Source organism: Elgaria multicarinata, chromosome 6 (genome assembly GCF_023053635.1).
Source record: "Elgaria multicarinata webbii isolate HBS135686 ecotype San Diego chromosome 6, rElgMul1.1.pri, whole genome shotgun sequence".
NCBI classification, from domain to species: Eukaryota; Metazoa; Chordata; class Lepidosauria; order Squamata; family Anguidae; genus Elgaria; species Elgaria multicarinata.
Window position 1 is genome coordinate 10,690,644 of NC_086176.1, and position 19,701 is coordinate 10,710,344.

The 19,701-nt window shown below is 45.1% G+C and overlaps 1 protein-coding gene across 1 annotated transcript in view; it reads right to left on the reverse strand.

The window, feature by feature from the left end:
• Positions 1 to 7,785: 7,785 nt before the first annotated feature.
• LOC134400146 (transmembrane protease serine 9-like) overlaps positions 7,786 to 19,701 on the reverse strand; it is a 29,666-nt gene continuing 17,750 nt past the window's right edge. Inside the window, 5 exon segments of the mRNA XM_063128435.1 lie at positions 7,786 to 7,935; positions 11,238 to 11,374; positions 13,193 to 13,446; positions 15,152 to 15,311; positions 17,560 to 17,619. Of these exon segments, the coding sequence (XP_062984505.1) occupies positions 7,786 to 7,935; positions 11,238 to 11,374; positions 13,193 to 13,446; positions 15,152 to 15,311; positions 17,560 to 17,619 (761 nt within the window).

Genomic DNA, 19,701 nt, shown 5'->3' on the forward strand with positions numbered 1-19,701 from the left:
ACGCCCAGCATCTATCGATTCCAGAGTTGCTCGGGAAGAAAGAGTAACGGTTAAAGCAATTTTAGATCTGCGCTGAAGATCTGCCCCCTCTCTCTGGAACAGCCTGAAGCACATGTACAGTGGGGAAAACAAAACCAGTCACACAGACATTCTGTTTTTAAAAACAAACACACTACGGGACAAACATTCTGTTTCCTTGTCATTAACTTTACCCATTTATTTCCAACTTGCCTTTGGCCTAAATTTATTAGCAGCAGACAAAGTATTTTATTGTCTTAAAATAACTATTGTAAGTCAATAAAATATTTGTTCTGGTGATAGGGATTATATAAAGTAGGGCGAATGACATTTTAAATCATTCTGCAAATGGGTCCTTGAGATAATGGGGCTGCTAATTAAAGCAGCTGATGTTAAGGGTGAAGATGGATAAGGGTGTGTGTGTGTTTGCCTTGGAGTGAACTCTGAAAAACTGGTTCTGCAAAATTTTTTTTTTACCGTGGCTATAGTTTGAACCAAGGGAAAACTGAGTGTGGTTGACACTCATTGGGCACCTGCAGGGATTTTTCATGCGCATAGCAGACAGCAGTGCGCACTTTCCTTCTGTGTGCACTTTGTGACTTAACATCATCTTCCATGACATCTAAAACCTAATGGGTTCTTGTGCCTGAGCTTTAACATACAAACCATGATTAGTTCCTTCATAGATTGTACAGCTGACGTCTGAACTCAGACCACTGGTTAACCTCTATATGTTATTGTCCCCTACATGTGATATAGCAAAACTATAAACATAGGGGTCTTAGAGTGCAGCTGCTTACAGCTCTCATCTCTAAAAGCTCCATCCGACGAGCATTTTATTGCACGCTAGTTCCTGGGCACTCACGGATTCCTCAGAGGACGCTCACATGACGTCATCTGCCTCTCTCGCGCCTTCCGCCCCTTCGGGTCTTCCTTGCGCCGCAAGAAAACCAGAAAAACGCTGAAATATTTTTTAAACTGAAGTCGCTGCTCTCTCCTGCTGTGTGTGGGAGAAGCAGCATGTTCACAGCGAGGGACTGAATGGCCCTCGTGCACATTGTTTACTTCCTGTTTGAAAACAGGAAGTAACTGAGTGTCCACGGAGAAGCGACGGTAGCCAGCGTCTCTTCCAAGGTGTGATGGAGCTTGGGTATGTTCTAGAGCAGCCTAATGTCAAAAGCCATCTACCAGTAAGCAGTTCAAACCTCTGGCAAGAGTAATCTGTCCCTCTGTCAGCAGCCCACTGCAGAGGAAGGAAAGGGAGACAGAAGGTGTGTCAGAAAGAGGAAGGAAGGAAGGGTGGACAAGGGATGGCAGAAAGTCTGAGAAAAGGAGTCCCTGCCCACGTTTGCCTCTGCAGCCACCAACCATTCCTTTAGACCCCCTCTGCCACTGGCGTGTGGCTCCCAACAGATCCTCCTCCAGAGAATCCTCCTCCAGATCCTCCTCCTAGATAGAAATAAGGTTCCCCACTCCTCCTCTAGCTTGGCTGCCTCTTTGGAGATGTACGTTGAGAGTTGTTAGGAAGGTGGATCCTGACACTAAGTAATGTCCTGAATTGCTGGCCAGACTGACATCAGAAATGGAGGCTATCGCTATTGGGCAAATCAACAATCAGTCTCTGCTAAGGGTGGTGGCCTTTAGTGAACTGAGATCCCCCTAGAATCATAGAATCATAGAATAGGATTGTGCCCTCAGCTTCTTTCTTTCTCCAGGAAAGAAAGAAAGGAAGGAAGACAGACCGACAGACAGGCAGGCAGGCAGACAGGCAGACCGACAGACCGACAGACAGACTTACCGACAGACCGACAGACCGACAGACAGACAGACAGACAGACCGACCGACCGACAGACAGACAGACAGACTTACCAACAGACAGACAGACAGACTTACCGACAGACCAATCACAAGCTCATGCAGGCGTCCTTTGGGAATAACTCTTCCTGAAATGAGGCAATATTCATAGGATCAACTGTAAATTGCTGAGGACATCAGGGGAGGACTAACCCTGCTGTGAGAATCCACTTGCAATCTTTTTTGCCTTTAGGCCCGGGACTGGATTCACACGCCATGTTTGTGAATCGCCCTTATAAGTTGGGGTGAGGTGTATCTCAGCTTCTGTCGGCCCTGGGCTGGATCACCAGGCTGCCACTGTGTTTCCCCGCACACCATGCGTCATTCCAGCGTTAAAGCACCTGCCAGCTCATTCCCGACCTCCTTGTCAGCGTGCTTGAGAAAATCCAGCGTTTCTGCACTGCCACCTTTACCGCTACAAACAAAAGAGAGGGAATCAGTCAGTCATCGATGAAATGGAAGCTGAGGGAGAGGAGGAGAAACAGCAGTGAATCTAGTCTCCCTGTTTTGATTACGATGTTCGTTGTGCGTCTTTATTTCAGAAGAGGCCCTGTCATGAGGCAATGTCAGGAATTGCCTCAGGCGGTGGATTTCTGGTGCCTTTAAAGGCAGTGGAGTCGAGCCGGGCAGAACTCACCCATGAGGCACAGCCTTTGGGGAAATTCTTCTGCATAAGACCCACTAAAGTGAAATCTGCATGGGAGAACTTCCCCACGGATGGAGCCCCATGGGTATGTGGTGAATTTCCCACCTCAAAATCTTTTGGGCCAGTTGTTGTTGTTGTTAGAATTATTGTTGTGGTGGCCTTGGGGGTATCTTGAAGGGCATCTAGTCTAACCTCCTGTTCAACCCCAGATCTCCGATGCAGGATGCAGCCACTGCGTCCCCTGACAAATCTTTGCTCGGCCTGTGCTTAAATACCTCCAGCGAAGGAGGGCCCACCTGTGGTGGCTGTCCACCTTTACGTTGTGAATTCAGAACTTAATGGAAGTCTTATTTAAATCATTATTAAAGGCAGTAATAAATGTAGTAGTTTATGCAGCACCATCCATTTGTACAGTGCTTTACAAAGTATTGCAAGGGGGAGGAATCTGATCCCTGCCCTGAGGAGCTTCCAAATTTCAACAATGAGTTGAATTTCAACCACAAGTGAGCTAGCAGAGGGAGAGGGGTTGGAAGCTGGCAGAGGGCCAGTGAGTGAGTGGGCAGTTGCATCCCCTCCTCCTCCCTCTCCTCCTCCCCCGCCCCCTCCTCCTCCTCCCCCCTCCTCCTCCCCCATCCTCTTCCTCCTCCTCCCCCTCCTCCCCCTCCTCCTCCCCTCCTCCTCCCCTTCCCCCTCCCCCTCCCCCTCCCCGTCCTCCTTCCCCTCCTCCTCCTCACCACTGTTGTCAGGGCCAGAAGCACCAGGTTGTAATGGTGGAGAGGAGGAGCAACTCCAGGGCCCCTTGTCATGGCAGGTGCTTGACTGGGGCCACCCTTGATGCCAGCTCTCCCTGGCGCCTCCAACCAGGACTGGGAAGGTCTCCTGTCTGAAACCTGGGCGAACCACAGCTAGTCAGCAGGCAATACTGAACTAGATCCTGGAACAATACAACGACAGCATCTTCTGGTCTTTCGAACCACCCCACGGAGGGTCCTTGACACTCGATGTGGACCGGGCTGAAGTGGCCTTGGTTAGTAGGAGCCCTGACAGGGATTCAGCCTGCTTGGGATGGGATGATGCTCCCTTGAAAAGCAAGATCAGCAGTCCGGCGATGCTCCTGGATCCAAGCACTGCTGTTAGATGCGTTGGGGGCCGTGGGAGCCAGGAGAGCCTTTGCCCAGCTTAAGCTGGTGTGCCAGCCGGGCTCAGCTCTGGAGGAAGCAAATCTGGCCTCAGTCACATGCGTTAGACTGGGATTGGATTACTGCCCCGTGCTCTATATGGGGCTGCCTTTGAAAAGCCTCCCGAAATTTCAGCTGGTTCAAATTGCAGTGGCAAGACTCTTAACCAGAATCGCCCTTTCCCCTTTTTTACAGCATAGTGACTCTACCCTTATACCGACTGACCTAGCTGGCAGTTTGTTTCTGGGTCAAAAGGGAAGTGCTGGTTATCCTCTTTATCAGCCTAAATCATTTGGACCTTCTCCGCCCCACGAAAGTGCCGCTCTGCTCCGTTCAGTAGGAGAGGCTCTTCTGCCTGTCCCACCAGCATCACAGGCACGTTTGGCGAGAATAAAGCAAAAGGGCCTTCTCCGTTGCAATGCACAGGATGGGGAACTGGATTTTTTTCTCCCACATAAAAGGCTTCATCCCACCAGCCTTATGTTGTGCTGTTGCAGCAAAATCTAAGCAAAAGACTCAAATGACGCTGACATTATAGTCTGCTTTAACTGCGAAGGACTCAGATGGCATCGACTACCGTATTTCTTCGATTCTAAGACGCCATCGATTCTAAGACGCAGTCCATTTTTAGAGATGTTAATTTAGGGGGGAAAGTGCATCTTAGAATTGAAGAAATACGGTATGTCCTGCTGTGATTGTGGTTCTTCCCCCCCTTATAGTGAAATATTTTGGTGCGGGGAAAGTCTGGTTCTTTCAGGCATGCGAAAACACATTGCTCAAATTTCAACGTGTGTTTTCATCCATCATTTTCAATGTGCTGTATTGTGGGTGTGTTTTCAAGGGGCGGTATTGCTGATGAAGGAGAGGGGTGTGCCAATTCAAATCCTTTCCACCTGCTGCTTCTAAACTCCCCTGCTCCCTCCTGGCAGGGAAACAGGAGCAGCTAAATCCCCCAGTTGAACAAGCAAAAAGCAGCAGCAGCAACCCTCACCCACTTCTATACAAATCAAGCAGACAGGACAGCGAGGGAGGAAAGGAAGGTGGGGGAGAGACTCTTTAGATCTGAGTGTGTTTTAAACCATTTTCCATTGCAAAGGAACACCTTGTTCCATAGGAGCACTCTTCAAAGCAAGAAAAGGCTGGTCAGTTTCACCCAAATGTCTTGTCAGTTTCAAGCGAAGTCCTTTGTCTGCTTCTGAATTTCTATGTGTGTGTGTTGGTCTGTTCCCCTATCCCCTCCTTGTTCTCCATGGGGGTGGGGCTCCTCCCAACATCACAGACACAGACTGTGGGTCTCTTCCCTTATTGATTCGTCTCCCTAAAAACATGTGTTGCTCCTGTTGTTATTTGAACGGGAGTTGGTGGGGGAAGGAACAGTGAAGCATTGCTGAGTGAACACGGCTAGGAGTGGGCTGTTAAACAACCTACCCTTACTGTGACCCAGGCCATAGCTAGACCTAAGGTTTATCCTTGGATCGTCCAGCGATCAAACCTGTTCATCCGGGTGACACACAGGGGATCCAGTGCTCAGGCAGGGGTGAACCCTGGATGATCCTAGGATAAACCTTAGGTCTAGCTGTGGCCCCAATCTCCAAGACTCCTGATTATGACCTCAAGCCAGGATCATCTACCACAGTGGTCTGGCAGTCGCTGCTTCAACTGGATACTATCAGAGTGGAAACACCTGTAGATCATTGTAGGGAGGAACTACTGTACTCCAAACCTGGAAGTTCTGATCTTTGGGGAGAGGAATCTGGATAAATTCACAAGTCATCCAAGGCTGCTAATTGTCCTCAAGGTACTCACATTGGAGATGGTAGAAGACATTATTTGATGGCAGTTCAATGCCCCAAGGCAGCATACTGCCTCTACATTCCTTTCCATTTATCTTGGAAGAGAAGGGCTCTGGCATTAATCTTGGCCTGATCTGAGGATAGAAGGGTTTCGTTGAAAGGTTTGTACTTTCGCTCTATTCATCTTTGCTGTCTCTAGGAGTGGCCCAGGTTCTTCAGCCTCCCTCTGAGACAAGTCCCTGGGTGGCCTTTAGCTCCCTTTCAGTTCATTCTTGATACTAAACCTTTACTCTGCAGCCTTCTGGTCTGGCTAAATCAGCAGAACACCTTGCAAGCAGGCCTGATCAACCTATACTGCCTAAGTGATTCCTTGTGGAACTTTGCAGACTGCTTCTCTGCGAGAGGGGTAGCAGGAGGCAGAAGTACAGGTTCAGTGTTTCTTGATATTGGCATAATGTTGTGAGAGCAGATTATCTAGGCATAGGACTTGGGGGTATTCGTCTCTACCAGTCTTCCCCAACCTGGGTGCCTTCAGGTGGTTTTGCCTATTACATCATTCCCGGCCATTGGCCTTGATGACTGAGACTGATGGGAGTTGTAGGCCAAAACAGTTGGAGAGTTCCAGATGGGGAAGGCTAGTCCGCACTAAACCAAGGATGTGCACTTAGTTAGGGCCCTTTCAAACAACAAAGTATAAACCTTCCCTTTCTATTGCATCTATGGATGTTAGGCTATTGTCTGTTGCTAATTCAGCTAATGAAATGCAGCTAATGCTTCTTTTAAACATGCGTTTTGGCAATATTCAATAGTTGCTTCTTTTTTGGAGTAGGTTGTTATACAGATAAATTTTATATTGGAACAATCTTTAACCTTCCCTGATGTACCTATTTTCACTCTTATGTATCTGCTTCATGGAAATTAATGAATACTTAGCATAAATGGATTCTCTGCACCCGTTTGACATCTAAAAGACTGATAATTACAGCATTGGAAGGATAAACAATCACTTCCTATAATGCAATGAACTGAGGCCCTTACAACATTTTCAATATTTGAATAGATGGCATATAGACACAACTTCCAAATTTATACTTATTTGGATATCTGGTCCACTTTTGTTGAAGCTTCTGTATATTCATATGTATTCATTGCTTTGGATATATACAAATCCATATATTTATTTTATTTATTTATTTTATTTTATTTATTACATTTTTATACCGCCCAATAGCCGAAGCTCTCTGGGCGGTTCACAAAAATTAAAACCATCATATGTATTTTTTTTAAAAAAAAAATGTCAGGGGGGGATACTCAGAAACTCCAATCTGTAGGTACATTTTTGTACACGTCCATAGACACCCATAGAAGGTGTTGTTTTGCTTTTCAGAAATAGATTTCCTAAAACTTCCAGTAGAGGGAAACCTCCAGCTGTATTTTTGTGGGCTGCTGCTCCTACGGTTCTGACTGAGAGCTTGACTCAATCCATATACAAACAAAGGTGAATGTATGGATAGAGAAAGAGCAAACTGCCTGTTTCTGCTCATGACACCTGATAAACACTGATGCAAAATTCCTCTGGCTCCCAGGTCTTGCTCCAGGGTTCCCAACCATTGAGGGAAACTAACACATTATGGAATCTGATTTTGCAATAGCATATGGTAATGCTGTTTTTTGTAAGCCATGGGAAAGTCATATTTTTCCTTCTTGGATACGATCAGGATTCCACTAGAAAACAGAGTGTGGAAAATACTCTTTAGAAATGAGTTAGAAACAGTTGGAAATAAAAATCAGAAAAGGTACCACGCTTCAAATTTGCAGTATGTTGCCCTACAACAGCTGGAATGTTATTAAAATCAAACAACCACCACGAAGCATAATATTTTGGTAACCTGAATCTATTTATTTCCTTTATATTCTGCATTAAGATCATTACATGAGAAAGAAGAGACACCAGTTTGATGAAACGTCAGGAGGATTAGTTATTTTAAAGCTCCATCACACCAGGACACTTTCCTCAGTTACTTCCTCTTTTCAAAAGAAGAAGTACAGAATGAGCACAAGGCCCATTGAGTCTGCTGTTCTAATGGCGCTGCTTCTCCTGCACACAGCAGGAGAGAGCAGCGATTCCGAGTTTTTTAAAAAAAAAACAGACTTAATGAAGGGTCTTTTTGTCACATGAGGAAGACCAGAAGGGGTGGAAGTCACGTTGGAAGCAGACAACATCATGGGAGAGACATGAGCAAACTCCATGAGCACCCAGTAATGAGTATGCCATACTCTTGTCGGGTGGAGCTTTTAGTTAGCAGCAATGGTATCATGGATCCAGTTAACATAGCTGTGGACTTTGGTGTAAACCCCAGGGTAACCGGGCAGAGCACATCCGATGCCCCACGAAACGATGCCCTGGAGCTCCCCATTACATGCCACTGGGCCACCGGAATCCCCCTGTGGGACAAAGAAAAAGATGGTAGGTTGAAAATAAAATGCATTTCAGACAGGTCCCCAAGTAGTTTGCTGTGGCTTTAATGCCTGCCTGTCCTGTGCTCCCCATAGTCACTGTCATGAAGTTGGTCCACTTCTCTTTGGTGAAATCCTCTAAGTCCATAAACCCATTCATTTCTCTCACCGCTCCGCAGACCACAGGATGCCTTCCCTTGAATCTGTACCCTGGCTTTCCATCCCCTTCTTGATCCAGCACAAACTCTTTGTTTTTACCTTTAAACCTATGAGTAACATTCCACTCTGTTCTTTCGCTCTGACCTTGACTCCTCCAACTATACAACCCTCTGGTACTAAAAAGCCTTCAAAACGACTCTGTCCGCTCTTTGATTACAACTTTATGAGGGACACCCTACATAAGGTCATAAAAGGAGATAGAAAAAAAAGGCCTCTTGGATCAAAGAAAAGGCACATCTAGTCCAGCGTTCTCTTTGAACAGTGGACAACACTGTTGTCTTAGGAGGCTTCTCTCTTTCTTCAAAAACCTCTTTTAAAAAGCCCACCTTTTCTGCGCGGCCTTTGGCTTACCCTTGGTCCTATCCTCCACTGAAACAAAGCATGTTTCACTTTCCTTATCCGTGGTGGCCTCATCACTAGAGACCTGCCCCACTTTACTTACTGGGAAATACACATGGCCCTTTTGCGTGTGTTTTTAAACAGGTTATAAAGACATAACCCCTGTCTATATGACAACGGGATTGCTCATTAAATATAAACAACAATAACATTATTTTTTAAAGCAGCAACACTTTTTTTCTAATTAAAAGCCCATGCCACCTTCAAATTAATCAGGTAAACAGTTATAAGCAACTACGGCCTTGTCTATACAGCTTAAATGAGCATATTTGCATTTCAGGACACAGGACACAGCTGTCCATTCGCCGTAGCACTGGGTTTTCATTGATGTGAATGTAGGTAAAGAGCGTCACACTGCAGCAGCAACAGCGATTTATTTCCTGAATTTTTTTTTTAGAGTGCAGTTCTAAATGCGCACATGCACATTATCGCACATACAATGATACAACGCTATGGAGCAGAGGCGATGGAAACTATAAATTTTATATGTGGAACTCTGCAAATTCATGTAACAGAGAAACCGGGAGCAGGGGGTGGGGGAAGGAACGAGGCAGCAGAGAAGGAGGCCTGTTCCTCCTCTTTGTTTTAATAAGCTCTCTCTGTGGAGCTCCACAGAATCAGAGAATTCAAACTAAAAACGTCTCAAAGGACCGAGGTAGCCAATTGGTGGGAAATCGGGAAATCAGCCAATCACATTGTCCTACTCTAAAAGTTCCGTCCACATGTCAAAATGCAATTTAACTCCCCCAAAGACACATAACCACAATGCGGTGCAAACTCAGTCGTGATCGAAAAGTTGCGGTAAATCGCAAATGTGAATATGCACATTATTGCTTTAAAAACCCAGTGCTATAGCGAATGGACAGCTGTGTCCTGTGTCCTGAAACGCAAATATGCGCATTTCAGCCGTATAGACAAGGCCGTAGTTGCTTATAACTGTTTACCTGATTAATTTGAAGGTGGCATGGGCTTTTAATTAGAAAACAAGTGTTGCTGCTTTAAAAAATAATGTTATTGTTCTTTTTTGATGGTAAAGCTTGCCTGAAGTTCACACCCTGTGAGCTGAAATCCCTTCTTCCATCAAATCCTGCATGTGGGGGAGGATTAGTTGCAATTTCCCCTGAGCAAGTGCTTTTTACCAATAAATAGTAAGGAATAGTACAGAAAGTTCTACACATCCTCTTCAAACAAAAGGGCAGTTTCCTGCACTCATACTACTGGACTTCCCCAAACATCTTATGGGAGAGTACGTCAAGCCTATACAGATCACTGTGCATCATCACACACATACGGTGCCCCCGTGTGCACACTACTGTTATATGGATTTCCACTGTTTAACCTGTATTGTAGGTTGCCAAGCAACACCTAACAGGAAATCAAAGTTGCATAAGCTGCATTTACAGCTGCGTGTCTATAGATCTCAATAAATGTTTGATTGCACTAACAAGCACACACCAACACTACTAACCACATGTAGTTTTTTGTGAACTGCCCAGAGAGCTCTGGCTATTGGGCGGTATAGAAATGTAATAAATAAATAATAACGTAAAAGTATAAAACATCCCCTCAACAAGGGAGGGGTGTATAGGCGTGAGCAACAATGTTCACCCTTACGCCTGGAACGCTCTTCCAGAACACTTGAGAACTACCAACTCAATCACAGCTTTTAAAACTCAGCTAAAAACTTTTCTTTTCCCTATAGCTTTTAAATATTGAGTTTGTTCTGACTCTATACTGTTAGCTTCACCCTACCCGGTGCCTGTTTACACTTCCCTGTGCCTGTTTGCATTCTCTTTCCCTCCTTATTGTTTACTACAACTTTATTAGATTGTAAGCCTATGCGGCAGGGTCTTGCTATTTACTGTGTAATCTGTACAGCACCATGTACATCGATGGCGCTATATAAATAAATAAATAAATAATAATAATAATAATAACTCGAGTTTAGTAAACTGAGAAAGCCCAAGAGGCCTCCAAGTCGTCTTTCTACCCAGTGTATACGTATCTGGACACTCTGTTGCACTTGGTCCCAAACATATATGTATGTAACACTACCACACATTAACCTTTTATAGACACCAAACCGCGCTACATTTTTTCAAATGAGAATTATGCATTTTGGTCTCTCTTCAAGCTTCCCTGAATATTAGCACTACTAAAAATCTGTACACATCAGGCATTTTATCATGAATAAAATTGGTTTTCTCTCGCAGTCTAGGAATCTTGGTCTCCATTTTGTGCTTCTTTTGTTAAACCAGAAGAACGGAGGGAAAGCATGTAAGCTTTACAGCCAGAATTCTCCTCCAGTTCTTCTCAGAGCAAAAGGGTCAGATGTGCAAGAAGCAGCCAGATGACGTGTCCCATGTGGAAGCCTGCAGCCTGCGACACAGTTTGCTTCACCCTGAGGCTATTGCCTGTGAGGAAGATACCAGTGCTTCTCACTTTGAGATATGGGCTTCACCTTCAAACAAGGTCTGCAAGCTGATCTTTGGTAAATATATTTCTCCACAGAAAATGGGAAATGAGATGGAAAAGGATCAACGCACAGTGTCCACCCATATACGGTATACATTGCAAAGGTCAAATAATCTGCTCATTCAGGGCTCTTATCTTAGTTCCTAAATAATAAAGACAAGCAGATAATTTTGTGTGTAAGACATTTTTTCTCTCACCTGGCAAGCGTCTTTGCCACCCTCCAAGTAGCCAACACAGATCATATTGTCAGTGATATATTCTGGGTAAGCCGTTCTGCATTCGTCATCAGTTAGGATTGGAGCTTCAACACACTGCAGAACTTTAGGCCAGAATACTGGAAATAGTGAGAGAAAGAAAAGGAGTTTAATTAAGAAACACAACATGTCTGCATTAATCTAGTAATTAATCTAGCAGTGTGGATATATAATTTTATCCACTGAACTTTATCTGGACTTCACTCGGGTGTCAAAATTGCTAGGGTGCTTCTCTATTAGATAGGAAGCTCAAATACATGACCTGAGTACTTAAAAGTCCTCCAAACACAGCATTTTAATGGGTCTGTTCAGACAACATGCTAAGCCATGATTAGGCTGCTAACTCTTTTGCAGCAAATGGTTAGTGAGAGTGTTTAAACCATGATTATGTAGTCACCATGGTTAGGAATGGTTCACACGACATGCTAAGACATAATGTTTAGCTCAAAATGCTTAATTGCTGTGGTTTAGCATGTCATTTGAACAGGGTCACTGCTTAATGACAGGACTAAATTGGTATCAAGGTTCTCCAAGGCTCAGTCCATTATGATGATGATGATGATGATGATGATGATGATGATGGATTAACTTTGGAAGATACAAGGTAAGAATAGATGAAAGTCCACGTGACGATTTTCACGGCCCTTGAGAAAGAGACCCTATACATTAAGGACTGGGGAAAGAAGTTCTAGATTAGAGGGTGTTCCTTCCTGACAAACCTGAGCTCCAGAACCGCTTTTCCTAGCCATGAAGCACTTCTTCACAGCTAAGACCGCCAGAAGAGCCCTGCCCAAGACCCGACTAGTCCACCCTTCTGTTTCCACAGTGCCAGCCAGGTGCCCAGGGGAAGTTTGCAAGCAGGACCGGAGCACGACAGCACCCTCCGGCTTGTCTTCCCCAGCAACAGGCGTTCAGAGCTGGGCTGCCTCCGATGCGGGAGGTAATATATGGCTACCACAAGCAGCAGCTCCATGAATGATCATCCACAAATTGGATGACTCCCCTTTTAAAGCCATCCAAACTGGTGGCCATCGCGACATCTTGTGCTAGGGAACTCCATGGCTTAACTATGCCCTGTGTGAAGTACTTCCTTTAATCTCTTCTGAACCTTCCTGCTTCCAGCGTCACTGGATGACCCTCTCCTTTCTCCACCCCAGGGGTTGGACCCTGCATCGTTGCGATGCCTGCTATGCCAGCTGAGTGGGTTCAACTGACGGAACAACAGCGTAGGATGGTGGATCCAACCCCAGGCATAATTTTATGCACTTCTGTCCTATCCCCCATTACTCACTCTTTTTCTAAGCTAATGAGCCCAAAATATTGTAACTTTTCCTTTTAGGAAAATTGTTCCAGCCCTTTGATCATTTCGATTGCCTTTTTCTGCACTATTTCCCCCTCCCCCCATCTCTACAATATTCTTTCTGAGGTGCAGTGACCAGAACAGTCCACAGTACTCCAAGGCCACAGCTAGACCTAAGGTTTATGCTGGGATCATCCAGGGTTCACACCTGCCTGAGCACTGGATCCCCTGTGTGTCACCTAGATGAACAGGTTTGACCCCTGGACGATCCAGGGATAAACCTTAGGTCTAGCTATGGCCCAAGTGTGGTTTCACCACAACTCATTGCAATATGGGCAGGTTTACTTTTGATCCCCAACGTTTGCCTTGTTCACAGCAGCTGCACACTGGATCAACCTTTTCATCAAGCTATTGACCGCAGCGCCAACATGATGATCAAAATATGGCAGATGAAGGGCACTTGACCACAGTGTCCAGCACACCAGATAATATGCCGAGACATCCAGAATGCCAACATATGGAAGGTCCCCATTCGCATCCTTGGGGGAGCCGGGTCGGAGCCAAGGTGATGGGTGGACCAAATAGTGTTCATACTCACCCCCATCACTAAGAGTGTTGCCCCATCCTGAGATCTGACACTCAGTACCAGGAACTGGGCTTCCATAGCCCAAGGTGATGGGTGCAACACGTGTGGAAAGTTCAGCACTGGCATTCAGTTTGATGAGCATGATATCATTATCCAAATAATCAGGGCTGTAATCTGGATGGACGATGATTTTTTCAGCTTTGATGAACTGCTCATCCCCATTCTCCTCATAAATGTCGTAGTCTCCAAGCACCACTTGCATGTGGCTGCAAAATCAATCATCCGATACTATATTGAGTACATAATGAAGTATCTGATCTCAAGGTAAACGAGCCTTGTACTGCTTAGGCCACAGTACTGATCAAACGAACAAACATCACATTTAGCGAGCGGTCACTAAAAGTGTGAACTTTACAACCAGGCAAGATCAGTGACCTAGGGAGGTTGTGGGCTCTCCCACCCTAGAGGCCTTCAAGAGGCAGCTGGACAACTATCTGTCAGGGATCCTGCATTGAGCAGGGGGTTGGACTTGATGGCCTTATAGGCCCCTTCCAACTCTACTATTCTATGATTCTATGACCATACCACAGATCACCATGACCCTAAGTGGTGCCAGGTTACTATCACAACAGAGGCAGATTTTTAAAATGGGCACATTACCAGCCATCAGGTTTAAGTGATGTTCTGTCATACGAATAAGACAAGATTCAGTAAAATGCAAGTGATTCAAACTGAGAGCTTTGTGGTTTAAGGTTTAGGACCTAGGCCAGTGAGATAGTATCTAATGGGTATGTTCAGGCCTCAGATCCCTCTTCAGCTGCAGAGGAGAACAGAGTTGTGTAAGACAATCTCTGATGTTTGGCAGACAATGTGAAACCACTGGATTCAATGGGCCTGGTATAAATGCCTGGAGCCTGACTTTTCACCTTCCTTTGCTCAACACTTTCTACATGCTACACTTTAGACTGTACCCTCTAGAGCCACAACCTGGACTGGCAAAAAGTCACGCTTTTCCACAGATAGCATCAAGGTGCTCTGTCTCCATATACAGCTAGTATTAAGTAATTTTCAGGTAAGGGATACATTCATCTAATGTAGAAAGAGCTTAGAGAATGTCACTTACTGGATGTCGACTGATCATTTTTGTTTAGAGGCATAAGGCACAGATGTTCTAGATCACCAACTTTTCTTTTTTATCTTATCCACAGTGCTGCATTTCATTTATTTAGTACATTTATATAGTGCCCACCATAATATATATCCCAGGATTGGTACCTGTAGTTGTGTATGATTATCTTGATATCAACAGGATAAATGTAGGATCATGGATATACATGGGCCTAATCTACACCAAGCAGGATATTCCACAATGAAAGTGGTATGAAAGTGGTATATAAAAGCCAGGAGCCACACGACTGCTTTATAGCGGCATTGAAGTGCACTGACTGTTGGGACCTATTGACACATACTGTATACTGCTTTCATACAGCTACATCCTGCTTGGTGTGGCTTCTGCCTTTTATATACCTAGGGTGACCATATGAAAAGGAGGACAGGGCTCCTGTATCTTTAACAGTTGTGTTGAAAAGGGAATTTCAGCAGGTGTCATTTATATATATGGAGAACTTGGTGAAATCCCCTCTTCATCACAACAGTTAAAGCTGCAGGAGCTATATTAGAGTGACCAGATTAAAAAGAGGGCAGGGCACCTGTAGCTTTAACTGTTGTGATGAAGAGGAAATTTCACCAGGTTCTCCATATATACAAAAGACACCTGCTGAAATTCCCTTTTCAAGACAACTGTTAAAGGTACAGGAGCCCTGTCCTCCTTTTCCTACGGTCACCCTAACCTGGACCTATCCACACTCATTGGCGAAGTCCAGCTCTATTGAAAGTGTGAGATATCGTGAGACCTCCCCTTCAGGTTACTGTACAAACAGGGCAATGGAGAAAGCACTACTGTTCACTCACGATTGGTAGCAATGAGCGGCTGAAACCACCCATTGGTCATGAATGAGGGAACCGCCACAGAAGTGGTGCCCGTCATTCAGCGATACCTGGTAAGGGACGGAGTCTTTCCTGCAGGAATATCCTCCCACAATCTTGTCATCCTCATCCAAAGGGGCAGCAACTAACCAAAGCAGGGAAATCAAAATTAGTAAGAACGGCAACATAACATTAATTTTGCAAAACGCAGCACAAATCAGATATAATTTCTTAGTCATCCCATGACTCGACCATGTGCCATTTAGGGAAGAGGAGACAGTCGCCCCTGGACCAATGGTGTACCGACTACATATGCTTCAGGAAGACCTTTGCCACTGCTTCTTATGCATAAGATAATCAGTCTATTTGTGGTCCGTGTTACTTTCAGATGTGTTTACTTTTAAATCCATTCTGTCCTATCTCCGAATGGAATTTCACACCTGCTTTAAATTAAATGAATATAGATATTATGCCAGGTGGAAAAAAATGGAAAAGAATGCAATATAAAAGCAATGAGGGAGGGACAGAGAGGGCCTTGCTAGACCTACCTGAAAATCGGCGCTTCAGGCACGGCGAGGCCATGCTACAATTAGCATGGGCCGTCGTGCCTATATACACGTCAGACGCGATGAAGCCCCGTCGCATCCACCATTTTTTTAAAAAAATTTGGTTAAAGGGGCTGGTGTGCACAGGAGTGCACCACTGGGAAGGTAAGGGTTTTTTTTTTAAAAAAAAAAAATAGGGTCCCCCCATCTCCATCCCCCGATTCCTCCCCACAACCTTCCCTGGCCTGTGGTCCCCCCCTGTCCCCACCTCCTGTGTCCTGCCGCCACCGTGCCGCCGATGTCCCCAGCTTCTCTGTCCCGCTACTGCCGCTACTGTCTCCAGCTGGCGTTTCCTGTTGTCGCCGTGTCAGGCTTGTGATGCCTGCTGTCGTTATGTTCTGCAGGCCGGACATGGTGACAACACGAAACGCCGGCTGGGGTCAGTGGCGGCAGCGGCGGGACAGAGCGGCTGGGGACATCGGCGGCGCGGCGGCAGCAAGACACAGGAAGTGGGGACGGGGGCGATCTCAGGCCAGGGGAGGTCGGGGGGAAATCGGGGGATGGGGACGGGAGCGCTGTGGCCCATCTGCCACTTTTCCTGGCTACTCATGCGTAAGTGCGACAGCCGGGAAAAGCAGCAGAACGGTCCAGACGCCCGCGGTCCCGGCCTCAGCCCGACCTGAGGCCGGGACTGTGGGAAAAACTGGGCTAAATGGGGTTTCATTTACCCCATGCTCAGGGAGGTTTCACCCCTGCTTGACCCCAGGATCCCCTGTGCGTCATCTGGATGCACAGGGGTGAGCCTGGGGCAAGCACCAGGCTAAACCTCTGTCTAGCAAGGCCCAGAGAGAGAAAGAGCAACACAGACACCGACCACACCTAAATCAAAATTTTAAGCTAGATTTAGATTAAAACATCAAGAGGTTTTCAAGGGAAGCCAAAAAGCTAATGAAATTTCTTGGGGCAGAATGTATGTTCCTAAGGCTAAGCACATGAACACAGTTTGTAAGATAATAAACCAAGGTTGGGAAGAGGAGAAAAAAGATTACAAACCAAAAAGTAGCCTGGCTCCAGATGGAAAAAAGAGATGTAGCTGAATGAGATGTCAGACTACTAAGGTGGTAGAGTGGGCAGGCTACAGCTGGGAAGACACATTTTGAATGCTGCTCCATGTAAAACAGAAACAAAAATTCCTTGGAAATAAAAGAACAAGCACACCAAGGGGAAAGGTAGCAATCTCACTCAGTCCCTGCTGTGCTAGTTTTTTGTACCTCTGAAATGTTTTCAACAAAAGGGAGTATTACAAAATGTGGTCCCTGCCACCTGCAGTCTCAAATGGTAGTTCTTCCATATCAGGACCTGACTACTCCGTTCTCCCCTCATTCTGCTGCATGTGTACAGTATAGGGTGACCTTATGAAAAGGAGGACAGGGCTCCTTTATCTTTAACAGTTGCATAGAAAAGGGAATTTCAGCAGGTGTCGTTGGTATATATGGAGAAGCTGGGGAAATTCCCTCTTCATCACCACAGTTAAAGCTGCAGGAGCTATACTAGAGTGACCAGATTAAAAAGAGGGCAGGGCACCTGCAGCTTTAACTGTTGTGATGAAGAGGAAATTTCACCAGGTGTTGCATGCATGCATACAAATGACACCTGCTGCAATTTCCTTTTCCATACAACTGTTAAAGATACAGGAGCCCTGTCCTCCTTTTCATAAGGTCACCCTATACTGTACACATGCAGCAGAATGAGGGGGGAACGGAGTAGTCGGGTCCTGATGTGGAAGAACTACCATTTGAGATATTAGAGGCATGTAAACAGAATCAAATGCATTTTAAAAAGCCTCACCATCTGCTCCCAAGAAGACAAAGATCAAGAGAAGTTTCATGGTGTCTGTTGGTGGTCTTGCTGATTGGAAGAGGAGTTTCTCAAGACATTTCTCCCCAATTTATACTTCCTTCAGGCTCTTATCTCCTCAGCCCAAGGTCCCACCAGCTGCTCATTTCCCAGGGCCTTGAATAAGCTCTACTAAAATACACACTGTCAAGTGCAGAGAGTGATAACAGGATTCCAGGTACCTTAAATCTGAAGTATTTCCCACAATGGAAAGAACAAATCGTTAGGTGCAATTCTGGCAGTGTGCTGATTCCTGTCTTGAAACCCCCTTTCCACCATCTTGGATTATTATGAAATCTCACTATGGCCTCAGCTAGACCAGGGGGTTTTATGGCGATTTTATGATCGCGAGATTTTCACCCTGGTCTACATGTGGCGCGTGACATCGCGCCCGCCATTTTGTTTTGTTTTTTGTTAAAGGCGACGGAGCGCACGAGCGCTCATGTGAAAAACGGTAAGATTTTTTTTTAAAAAAAAATTATTTTAAAACACAAAATAAACATCTTACAAAAAAGAACAACAACACAACATACTACATACATTTTGAATAAATGTTGAATACATATATATTGAGTAAATATTATCTATAACCTATCCTATCATACAATATAACCATTCTTAACATATAAGTGCACCCCCCACCTCGGGATCTATTCCTGCTTCCAAAATCTCATGCTTTCTTCCGCTGGCGGTTTCCCTCTTCCCTTAGAAAACACAAATATTAGGAACTGTTTCCAAATTCCTTCAAACTCATTTATTTTGGTTATACCTTTCCTCCAGTTAATATTACAAGTCAATTTATCATTAATAGCTATATCCCAAACTTCTCTATACCATTCTTCAATAGAATATTCCCCCTGAATCTTCCAGTTCCTAGCTACTATCAATCGTGCTGCAGTCAGCAAACTCGACATCAATTCTTTAATTTCTTTTCCACATTTTAAATCTTCAAATAGTGACAGTAATGCAATTTTTGGTGTTTGTTCTATTTTCATTCCCACTATTTCTTCAATTTCAAAAAACACCATCTTCCATAATCTTTGTACATATTTGCATTCCCACCTGAGGAGCTCTGCACCGTGTGCATGTTTACTCGCGAGGAGCCAGGACAAACTGTGACACCTTCCTGCACTCTCCGCGGTCTCGGGATCAGCCCAAGACCATGGAAAAAGCAGGCTAGAAGTGTAGGGCGAGATCCCGGGGAAAGGGAGGGATCATCCCTCCCTGCTCCTGGGATCCCCTGTGCATCATGTGGATGCACAGGGATGATCCCGGGGAGATCCCTGGGATATCGTCCCATCTAGCTGTGGCCTACATCTGCTCCTATCTGTTCTATTCTGTAATGGCTGTCCTGCAGCTAATCCTGGTGAGTTCCAGATGCGCATGGCATGGAATTATATGACTGAAACTTTCAGGCATGTTTTCAGCTTGGGATGGACTCGACAGAGAAGCCTGGGTTTAGAAAACTGACTTTACATACTCTGTACCAGTATATATTTGGGGTAGAAATCCAGGCTCCCACTCAGTAGAATCACAGCACACCTCGCTTATTACATTTTGAATTAAGTGAAGTAATATACATTACCATAAGGATTGTGGGAGTGGGCAGTGCATAAGACTATTAGGTCCAGAGTGTAAAAATAGCCTGATTGCATCACTACTCAGTCCATGTCTCCTCTTTTGGTTTTATTTGGAATTTGGCAACCGCATTCCTACATCATTCTGCCTAGGAAGGGGCAGGGGAAATTTTTGACCCAAAGCCATGTGAATTCTTTGACAATGTACATGAAGCACAGAAATTCACTTGAACAGAGCTACTGCAGCAGGATGTACGGAGACGTCACCAATTGATTTTTCAAGCAGGATCCTTTATGTTTCTTTGGCCTAGTTCTCTCTTGGCCAACATGTAGTAAACACATAAACAATAAAAATAAACAACTGACAGATCCAAATCAACATCCTTCTCTGCAGAATGAGAAATGACAGGCTGTGTGTTGCATTATTTTTTTGCTCAGAGCCCTTGTTTTGAGGATAGGTTTTGCTGCCTGTAGTTTTGTAACCTCCAACCTACACTGAATCCTTTCCTTGGGGGGG